General features: G+C 39.0%; 1 protein-coding gene and 1 long non-coding RNA gene across 2 annotated transcripts; one reads left to right on the forward strand and one right to left on the reverse strand.

Moving 5' to 3' along the window:
- Nucleotides 1-1873: 1873 nt before the first annotated feature.
- LOC103390451 (uncharacterized) lies at nucleotides 1874-7637 on the forward strand. Its single transcript, XR_003051723.1, has 3 exons — nucleotides 1874-1914; nucleotides 3504-3667; nucleotides 7462-7637. It is a non-coding gene; the product is annotated as an uncharacterized LOC103390451 (long non-coding RNA).
- Nucleotides 2437-6706, reverse strand: psmd5 (proteasome 26S subunit, non-ATPase 5). Its single transcript, XM_008326302.3, has 10 exons — nucleotides 6288-6706; nucleotides 5078-5222; nucleotides 4871-4984; nucleotides 4638-4766; nucleotides 4340-4449; nucleotides 3840-3982; nucleotides 3471-3662; nucleotides 3274-3383; nucleotides 3043-3183; nucleotides 2437-2958 (listed from the first exon to the last, which is right to left on the reverse strand). Exons 1-10 carry the CDS (start codon nucleotides 6458-6460, stop codon nucleotides 2701-2703), a joined length of 1515 nt encoding a protein of 504 aa, XP_008324524.1. The 5' UTR covers nucleotides 6461-6706; the 3' UTR covers nucleotides 2437-2700.
- Nucleotides 7638-10529: the final 2892 nt, after the last annotated feature.

Genomic DNA, 10529 nt, shown 5'->3' on the forward strand with positions numbered 1-10529 from the left:
AGTCATAGTCACTAAATAAAGTGTCTCTTTGAGTCTCTTTAATTTGATCTGAAGTCCAAGTTAGTGGACAGTAGAACAGAAGCACTGCTGACTGGAGCAGGAACCCGTGTCATGTCTGGACTTGGTGTGACCACAGCACTGGTTCTGGTGGACTACACCATACAGTAGGACAAGGCAGTCAGTTCAGTTCAGGACAAGCTATGTTAGAAGAAGAAAAACTACAAACTTCTGATGACAGAGGAGACACATTTGAACGAGTGGACAAGAAAAACACGTCTGTGTCAAAACACAAATTCAAAGTTCAATTCCATAGGAGTGTTTAACACCTTAACATTGTAGATGTAATGATGCCAACCACAAAACTGATCACCAAGTCTCCGTGGACCCAAAGGCAAGAAAAAGCAGCAACACAGAAGATTCATCAGTTTAAGATGTTCTTCTATCTGAGGTAAGTCCTTCAGAAGAAGGGTCTTCACCCTGAGCATGGTGGTGGAAATGACAAAAGACAGGAGAAGGGAGATAAAAACATAAATAGGTAAATAAAAAAGTGAAGAAAAAAAAGATTGAGTCACTGGATTTTTTATTTGTCTGCAATCATTCATTTCTTTTCATTTGATGACGCAAACTGAAGCACAGCGGAACCGTGGGAGGGGGCGCTATGATTCACAGAGCGGGAGATGACATGAACTCAATGAACAGTTACAGCTGAAGCAGGACGTCTGCAGAAAAGTCACAGCTGCTTAGATTATCCCTGTGTAAGTACAAATGTTCTAAGTGAAGAGGGGTAGATGGGTAGAGGGGGAGCGGGGGAGGGAGCGGAGGGGGTTCTGTGGGAAGATCAATGTGTATGTGACTATAAATACAACACACTTGCTGATTGCTCAAAACACATAAAGAATGTCAGTGTTGTTTAAGATGACAGACCGAACTGTCAGTGGTTACAGCACATCGTTCTCATTTTTTAAATCGTGAAAGAAAAGTGTTAGAAGTTGGAGAAGAAGAAGTTGGTTTCATTTCCAAATCCAAATCGTGAAAGAAAAGGGTTAGAAGTTGGAGAAGAAGAAGTTGGTGCTTCCATTCTGGTGATCTCTGCTTTATTATTCACAAAACATTCAAGATTTAAGATCCAGATGTCACCCCCAGTAATCTTGTCAGGGTTGTGTTCAGTTCTTAAGTTCTTTCAAGGATCACATATAAAGACAAAAATAATCATTTACACTCACACTTATAGCCATGGTCAATATGAAGTTATCAATTAAACTAACCCTGCAATTTTAAAGACAGGAAATAAATACAGTGGCCCTGAGGTGAGCTTTAACAAATTCTGATACAACAGGAAAGGTATGATAAACTTAACACGGATTATGAAAGTGATGTATTACAAATTGATTTCCTGATTTAAAAGATTTATCAGCTGCCTTGATAACAGCCGCGATGTTCACGGCGATAGCGGTTATTTATAGCGATTTTTCGTACTGCAGATCGGGCAGTGTTGCTCAACTAAAGTTTGTCCAGTTAGAGTTGCCGTCTACCGCCGCCCAAGATGGCGGTCAGTTCGCGCCCAGTTCTGCAAATACGACAGGTACGGCGGTTCGGTTATAGACAACGACAACAAATACGGATTGGCCGGTCTACGTTTCAGTGGTGGTTCCACCTCAGAGTTGGTAAGTTCCCTTTCCGCTTTTTTCGGGGTTTGTTACAGTGTTGCGGGGAACTTGTTAAAGTGCTTTACATTTTGTAATGTTGGTTTGCACCACAGGGCCACCGTAAGTAAGAGTTCCCATGGAAAACCTTTGACAATAGGGACAACATACAAACTTCATACAGAAAGACCAGGGATCAAATCAACAAACCGGGGATGTTCTTTCTGTGACCAAAACCAGACCAACAAACCGGGGATGTTCTTTCTGTGAGGTAAGTAGAACAACTCAGTGTGTGGCTCATTTCTTTTCTTTTCTTTTTATTTCACGAAATTTATACAGGAAAAAAATATATAGCAAAAAACAAACCGAAATTTATACAGAAAAAAAATTATATAGCAAAAAACAAAGCACTGATCACTTCTAAAGTTAACGATACTAGCATTTTATTATCTTCAGCAATGCTAAAGGTCTGGTAGCAAATGGTAGATGCATACTGTGTGTTAAATACATTTAAATATAATTATGTGGTGTTATCAGTTTGTTTCACAGCAAATATAATGCTCAGGTGGTAAATATATGGTTTGATTTGGTAAAAGATTATAATTCATAAAAATTCTCACAAACCTAAGAGGTACTTTTTAGTACTTCATATAATTAACTTTGCTGCACATTTGAAAAGTTTTACTCCATTTGGTTTTTCAGAGACACTGACATTGTGAGTCATATGAATCAAGTGGTGTTATTTGAAGTTATACTATTATATTTTAGAAGTAGAAAAATGATCAAACAAATCTTGTCAGGCAAATCTTTATTTAAAAAAAATAGCAAACAAAGGTATTTTTGACACAAAACTATTTTTTTATACAAAGGTTTCTTCATAAATCCTTAATTTAATTAATGATTCAGTTACTGTAGGTCGCATTATGTCATGTTTGGATTTGTTTTTTGTCCTGTCAGAGGACAGGTTAATTGTGGCAGTAAAGAGTTACCCATAAGTTAAGCATTAAATAATAAAGCCATGACAGAAGTGTACTGAATGAAAGGGAGATAGTTGGTGTCACTCTGCTCCTTCTGTGCTGACGGTGGCCACAGCTGAAATGTAGTAAGCTCCTTCTATGAGGTACGATTTCAGGCGGATGTAATTCTGGCTGCCCAGTATATCTGCTGCTGTAGACGAGGACACAAGTGAGCCCACCAGCTCAAACTTTGCATCTTTGGCCTCCTTGGTGTGACCAGTGGAACGATCCAAAATGAACTCCATGAAACCAGGGGTACTCATCATCAACCTCTGACCCCATGGCTGAGCCCCGATCGCCTTGAAAAACAATCCATAAAGTAAATTGCACATAAGTAAAATAAAAGAAATAAAAATAGTAAAAATGTTCATCTCAGCGCTTACATTAAATATCGCCAGAGCCCCGCAGTGCAGCTCAGGGAACGGCTGAGTACTAATGTTACGGATCATGTCCATGGGCTCTCTGGACAAATGGTGGAACCAGGACTCTGTCAGAGCCAGAAGGTCCTCGGTCTGATGCTCTGGCTGAAAAACACAAACACTCATCACCCTTCACTTTCTGAAATGAAACTGATGAAATTAAAAAAAAAACAGCACCGGTGAAGACACGCGTACCTTTAGAGTGAGAAGCTGTGATATGGCGTCCAAGCTGCGCACTCTCAGCTCTGTAGCTCCAGTGTTAGCGTGCTGACTCACTCTTGACAACACGGCTTTGAATTTTTCTCCTAAATTACATGCAACAGTTGTCAACAACCAAGCATCTGGTGCCAAAGAGCACATCAGAAAAAATACTTTATTTTCCATGCGCTGACCTGTTTTCTGAAGGACCTGCTTTCCTTCCACAGTAGAACCGAGCAAACCCAAAGTGTCCAAAGCCACTCCGATCATCACGGGGTCAGCGTCCAGAGCCATCTCAAACACTTTGTTCAGGAACACTGGGAAGGTCTCACAAACCTGCTGGGGGCTGTCCATAATGGCCAACTTTCCAAAGAACTTCACCAAACCTTCGGTAGGAACGTTTACACTTTAGTTACATCACATCATTGACTGACAGATTAGACATTCTACATTAAATAGATTACAGGATCTAAAACGAGTGGATCTGGCAAGCAGAGGAGATTAGCAGAGATTGGGGATTAGTTTTTCATTTTGGAGTACAAGTATTTTCTAACATGACTCACCAGGCAGGTACAGGGAGGAGAAGGGTTCAGTCTCAGCTCCTCTGATCATGTTAGAGATCTTCTCCATGATGCCCTGCTGGGCCAGATACTGTCGGCCATGCTGACTTTGAGCCAGAGTGGTCACCATTTCTATGGCTGTGGCCCTGATGTGAGAATTAAAAACAACGTTGTAGATTTGTTGAAATATTTGTTTTGTCCTAGATATTTGGATTACAAATGAGTAATAGTTTGGTATATTTAAGGCAAGAAATTGCTATCAATTGCTATTAATTATTACACAGACATTGAAAGTCCTGCAATTTGTGGGTATTTCAGATGTTCTTAGCTGTGACCTTTGTATGCATGTACCAACAGTAGGAATTTAGATGCAGTATTAATATTTAGTCATTTCTTATAGGGATAAATAAAGTATCTTTATGGACGTAAGTAAAACTCAAAATAACCAATTTCATCGATCGCCTGGTCACGATTTTCTACATGTGCAGGATTTGTTTTCTTACCTGATCAATATGTCATCTCCTGTCAGTTCACTGAGTAGCTTAGAGATAAGGCCGCTGTTGGCGCAGTAACCAAGAGAAATGGGAGAAATAGATGAAATTTCCACTACAAGCTACAAACAAGGAGAGAGAAGTTCAACAGTCATTAAGCTGTGAGTGTGATTTAACACAGTCATGCCAAAATGTGTCTGTGCCCACTTTCTGGCACTGATTCCTGTTCCGATTAGTCACAGTCTCAACTGATAATTTAACACATACTGTATGTATCAAAGCAAAGTGACACTTGCAAATCTCATCATACCTCATAAAATCTGTATCTGACACTGTCATTGGTGCCCATCACTTTCTTCATGACTGACAGCAGGTCGCTCTGGAACAATTTGTCCAATCCAGACTTAGAGTGACTCAGTTTACACAGACACTGAATGGCCTACACACCAAGTTAAGAAAAAAACAGATACAGCAACAGTTCATTTCAGGTTTGTTCGAATCCTAATGAACATGAATTACACATGCTTTTTATTGCCTTCACACCTGTTTCTCCACACTTAGTTTCTCTGCTGCAATGCAGTGAATGACAGCTTCCAGAATGTCTGGATTGTTGAGGATTTGTGTCAGAGTGACTTGGTGCGCCACCATTCTGCTGACCTACCAATGACAAAAAACAGACTCAGGATAATACCGTACCTGTCCATGTGTTTTTGAGTGCCCCGGTGAGTGTGTGTGTGTGTAGTGTCCTACCTGTGTCAAGGCCAGTATCTTGACCTTTTCATGAGGGTGGTTTAGACCTGCATGCAGCGCCGCTCTGTAGTTCTGTGCCAGCTGTTCAGGGCTGAGTGCCAAAACAATGCGTTCAAGGATGTCCACACATAGTTCAACCTGCTCTCTGTAAGTGGACATACATTATTATATTAATGTATGTGTGTGACTTAATCACCTAACAATCAAACATAGTCAACAAGAAAAAAATAATTTATCCAGGAGGGGAGGGGGGCAATAACAGAGAAAACTGATTTGCTGTGAAACTGAAAATTAAATGATATAACACTGTATTTACATTTTTTAAAAAAAAGCATCCACATGACATTTATTAGTATCAAACACAGTGGTCATCTATAATTTGCTACTAGACTTCGATAAGACAAGGAGATTAAGGATTATACTTGCATAAAAATAATATATTTCAATGTTATAATGTTGAAATAAAACAACTACATTACTAATTTAACATTACCAAAATGTTTGGCGATATTTATATATACTATATATATATAATATATTTTTAAAAAGCCATTAGCACACGATTTTCAAACACAGTGGTCATCTATAATTTGCTACCAGACTTCGATAAGACAAGGAGATTAAGGATTATACTTGCATAAAAATAATATATTTCAATGTTATAATGTTGAAATAAAACAACTTATTACTAATTTAACATTACCAATATATTATATTTTATATATAATATTTTCACATTTATTTATTTAAAAATAACCCATTAGGGTCACTTCCATCAAAACTTGTTTGTCTAATGCTGCATTATAATATTATGAGGGAAACATAATTTTATAACCTCATCAATACAACGCCATCACAAAATATGATCTATTTAAAAGCTAATTCTTAAATGAACATGATGCGATGTGTATTTAATTTGGTTATTACTACTACTGAAGCAAATATCGTGAAACAACACAACACAGTGTAGTGTTGCCATTATTTACGGAGCAAATGCCATGTTTTCATTTTGTGACATTGTAGCCACATAGCATGCTAGTTACTAGCAGGGGTTTAATAGCGACTATACTATTATTTTATTATTTTATAATAATAAAAATTTGAAAATTTACAACATAATGGTGACGGCAGATTCACAGTGACTTATGGCTTGCATGACTCAGCAGATAACATAAATGAGTGTAGAGAAAAATCTTTGTGTCAAACCAACCTCTGGTCAGAGTTTAGCAGAGAGAAAATGACGTCGAATCGCTGCCCGCTCACAGAGTCTCTCAGCGCGCTCACAGGTGTGGACAGCAACGCTGTTTTCAGAGCGCGGAGCTCTTCAATAGGGTCTTCAACGGCGGCTATTTCTCCCAGTATAGAGTCAATAGTCGCAGCCATGTCTGTGAAATCAAACCAACCAATACAATACTGCGTACTTCCGCATCTGGTCTTCTTCTTGTTCCGTATTTACGTAGCAATAAGCGTTACTGCCATCTGGTGGAGAAGGTGTAAACCGTCAAGGGGTTAACGTGAACTATTTTTGGAGGGAATTGGAGGCAGTTATAAATGTTGAGAACTTCGTGGAATGTTAAGAAATTATAGTATGATTTGAGGTTATTTTTAACAGACACGCCTGATTAAAAATCTGTGGAAACCTTTGACAGGATGAGGTTAGAGGTTAGTGGAAGTTTAACTTATTCTAATTCTATTGCTGCTTTGAAGATTAAAGTACAGGTTTCAAATCCAACAGATTAATTTTTTTATTCTTTTATTTATTCCTTGTTTTTGTAAAGCATACAAAAAAGGCATCTGCATGACTGGTATGTATTTGATTACTATTATTATTATTATATTGTTCCTGAATATTTATATCTTAGACTTTTACTTCATGGAGACCTCATTTACACTGCATTCCAAAAGGATACAAATTTTAATCATTTTTATTGCAAGGTAGCTGTGGATTAGTCACGATTCATCCTAAATAATCAAGATTAATCAACATACCTAAATATAACAACATGTTTATCTGTAAATTGCTGTAAAGTTCACTTCAGAGACACAACAAAGAACTTGAGTGAATTGACACCCACTTCTCTTCTTGAGTTGGAACGTGCAGGGTTACATGCAGCTATTGTGTGTCATGAAAGTGGACACCGTGTGTTTCCACTCATTAATGACTACAGTGGAAGGTTGTTTGGTCCCAACAGGATACATCGAGCAGGTGTCTTGCAGGTACTTGTGTTTGGAATACATCAAATCTTTAATTTCTCTTCACTGGCCTTGTTTGGGGTACTTTCTCTTTCGTGTACTACAGTACTCTTTGTGCAGCATGCGTAACCACCAGTTGTGTTTCCTCCTTTTCAACGTGTTGCTCTTCCATGCCCTGCTGTTCGGAGCAGACTTTGTTGAGGAGTATCTCCTGCAGCCTACGCCCGCTGTCTACTCTAATGGTGCTGTTGTTAATGTAAGAGAGAGAGCAAGGAAACTAGACCTGAACAACGCCAGGGAGAATGTGTCCCGATCCTACTCCATCACTAACCCTGATGTCTGCAGTGTCTCCGACCCCTTTCTTCTGGTGCTAGTTTTCAGCTCTGCGGCTAATCTCACCCAGAGAGACGCCGTCAGGATGACGTGGGGAAACCAGACTGTCTGTCAAGGCGTCTCAGTGAAGGTCCTGTTCTTCTTAGGATCATCTCCCAATTTAGCTGCTGAAAAAAACCTACTCATTGAATCTGACCGCTATGGGGACATTATTCAAGGTCAGTCTGAGACTGACTTGTCATCACAGGGCCCCGTAGAGAGGACAATTTTGGCACTTCGTTGGGTAATCGCCTTCTGCCCTATGGCACGTTTTGTTCTCCTGACCAAAGACTCTGTGTTTGTGAATCTTCCAGCCATCATAGGCTACACACTGAATCTACATGGGCACCCTGAGGACCTTTATCTTGGCAGGGTGATCCAGAAAGAATCACCTAACAGAGATCCCCGTAGTCCTTGCTACGTCTCCCCGGTTCTCTACCCTGACAAGTATCTGCCTGAGTACTGTGACGGGACGACTTACGTCTTGTCCCAGGACGTGGTTCGAAAAGTCTACGTGGCATCTGCAACAGTGAATGCACTGGTGCAGCCTGACGTCTTTGTGGGTCTTTGTGCGCAGAGAGCTGGTGTGACGCCAACTCACAGCTCCAGATTCTCCGGAGACAAGCACATCAGATATGAAACCTGCTGCTACCACTATCTGTTTACCTCAGCATGAATGGGAAGCCAGGAATTACAAATAATTTGGAGAGAGCAAGAAAAGAGGGTTGGATTTTGCTCTCTGTTACAGACCTACTATGGCCTAGTGACCTGCAAGACTCTCACATACCTGGATAAACTGCCTTTCTTCAACCCCCAGAGACAGAAATAATCACACAGGGATATTTGTTTGATCAAGTCATGGACAAAAGCCTTTTTCCCACCTGTGAAAAAGAAGCCAGGCCTAAAATTTACATATCACATTAGCAACCTGTCCACAGTCAACTGTGGATGTGAACAAATGTCTTTTCACTGGTCATTGAGAAAGATTGTCATTAATGTTTCTTTTGTTTCCAGACCATAACAAAACCCAAATATACGTTTATAATCACGTGTATTGTAAATATATATTTTTTGAGGATGCGATAGAAACAGTTGGAGGAGGTTTCATATGTGTTATTACATATAACTGTATGTTGTTACACAAATTATCCAAAATGTAAAACATTTGATGAACTAAAGTTACTGAGCTCTGTTACACAAATTATCCAAATATTTGATGAACTAAAGTTACTGAGCTCTTTTTATGGGATAAAAAATATGTTGATGTTTTTCATTAAAAATTAAAAAAAACCTTCTAACTTCTGTTTATATCTTCAGTCGCTCCAGTTTATCTCTCTCCGTAAAACAAGACAGATGAAGGGAATTATGTGATTTTTTTTTATTTATTTGTCACACAGTTTAGAAAAAAGGATGAAATAATAAAGATAATCATAAAACAATACACAGTCTAGACTGAAACACTACAGCCAAGGACTCACATTAACCTTATACTGACTTATGACTTTAAGGGGTCAAAAGGAAAATATGGACAGAATGTGAGCTTAGCCCTCTTGTGGTAAGATATGGTAATGCACTCCCACTAGAGAACAGTGTAACAACTGGCCGCGGTACTGGTGTGAATTTACTGTTTACATTTATTCTGGATCACTGTCCACGAAACCATAATTAAACTGAAAAAAGGGAGATGGTGATTGACAGGCAAATCGTCCAGTAGGATCCAAGTATCGGAATCGTCACCTTGTGATTGGCTGGTTGTCTCATGCTGTATCGTGTTTTTCGTCTGAAAATGAGATCATACTTTACACTTACTTTCTTTTAAACACATTTGCTGTGTTGGCTGACATCATCATTGTGACAATCAAAGTGAGACGGTGTGAGTGACGTGTAATCATGGAGTTTACTTTACACAGTCTATACGTGTGACTGAAAGGTACTGGCTGTAGAAGAAGTACTGCTCCACTCCACTCTCCACAAAAGTAAAAGTTTGGCCTCAGTCCCAGCACCACAAGCCGACCAAACAAAATGTTTGGGTGTTTTACAACATTTTTTCCCCCCCTGTTCCGTTCTCCTGCCAGTGGTTCTCACTGCAGCACTCTGTTCCACATTGGCCAGAATCCATTGTGTCTGCAAAGCTTTTCCAAGCTGTCTTCCCTGTGCTTTAGCCAAGAATCAAAGAATAACATCTCGGCACGTCTGTAATCATTCTGGCCGGAGAGAAGTCACATGGCAAAATATTTCACTGGAATACTATGTGTGTGAATGGGATCATTCCAGAGGATTATTCTGGATTTATTGGCATCAACACCTTACATCAACGGCTTTAGCACCAGACTGTTTGTCCACAGTTCACTGAAGTACCCACAACTTATCTACCCGTTGTTGGTTATGATTTTCTTTTTTTTTTTTTTGCTTGGATGGACTGTCAATACTTATTATTAAGAATTTGACCCTGGGTTTAACACCAAGATGACCACTTAGTTATCATCCATATTTTTATGACTATTGGAGACCTCTAATGTAACTGGAATGCATCTTGATAACTTGAAATGATAAAAGTGTCTGTTTCCAGCTAAAAGTCAAAGATAAACTCCCTGTAAAAACACTGGATATGATTTATTTGAACTTCTTTTGAACTGTAAACTAATGTGCGTTAACTGTCAGTTCCTGGTGTTTTGTCTTGGATTATGACTTTATACTTAGTCATAACAACAGTATTTGTTTTTAATCACAGGTCTTGCTCTGCCCCTAAATATGTTTGGGCATTGTTTAAAATCATTTGTAGTGCATTGTACCTATTTAAAATATATATATAAGACACCACTTTGAAATATTATTTTGGCTAATTTGAGTATTTTAATGTTAGCTTTGTTCCTTTACTTTTTTTTTT

This window comes from Cynoglossus semilaevis, chromosome 14, assembly GCF_000523025.1.
Source record: "Cynoglossus semilaevis isolate Cse_v1.0 chromosome 14, Cse_v1.0, whole genome shotgun sequence".
Lineage (NCBI taxonomy): Eukaryota > Metazoa > Chordata > Actinopteri > Pleuronectiformes > Cynoglossidae > Cynoglossus > Cynoglossus semilaevis.